General features: G+C 78.8%; 1 protein-coding gene across 1 annotated transcript in view; it reads right to left on the reverse strand.

Annotated features, from left to right (window-relative positions):
- Positions 1–368, reverse strand: part of Stxbp3 (syntaxin binding protein 3) — a 60,382-nt gene extending 60,014 nt beyond the window's left edge. The window contains exon 1 of the mRNA XM_004636946.2: positions 238–368. Within this exon, the coding sequence (XP_004637003.1) occupies positions 238–286 (49 nt within the window). The 5' untranslated portion in view covers positions 287–368. The remainder of the gene's footprint in view (positions 1–237) is intronic.

The raw sequence follows: 368 nt of genomic DNA on the forward strand, positions 1-368 counted from the left end.
GCGACGTCGCGGGCGCCCGACGCCAGCGCCAGGGCTCCACGGGGAGGCGCCCCGCCGGCCCTCCGCCGGCGAGAACGGGGCGGCGCAGGAAGGCGAGCGGGAGGAAGTCAAGCAGGGGCGCGGGTCCCAGCCGCAAGTGCCGCGGCGCCCCGGGGCCGCTGGGCCGGCGCCCGAAAACAAGGCCCGGCGCGGCGCCTCCGGGCCCTTCCTCTCGGCCTCTCACCCCACCGCACTCACTCTGCCACACCACGCTCTTCAGCCCCCGCTCCGTCACCGGCGGCGCCATCTTCCCGGCGCTGGAGAGGGCAGCCGCCGCCGCCGCCGCCGCCCACTCGCGACGACTCGGGCCCAGAAAGCCGCGCTCGCTG

This window comes from Octodon degus, unplaced genomic scaffold (genome assembly GCF_000260255.1).
Source record: "Octodon degus isolate 3935 unplaced genomic scaffold, OctDeg1.0 scaffold00084, whole genome shotgun sequence".
Lineage (NCBI taxonomy): Eukaryota > Metazoa > Chordata > Mammalia > Rodentia > Octodontidae > Octodon > Octodon degus.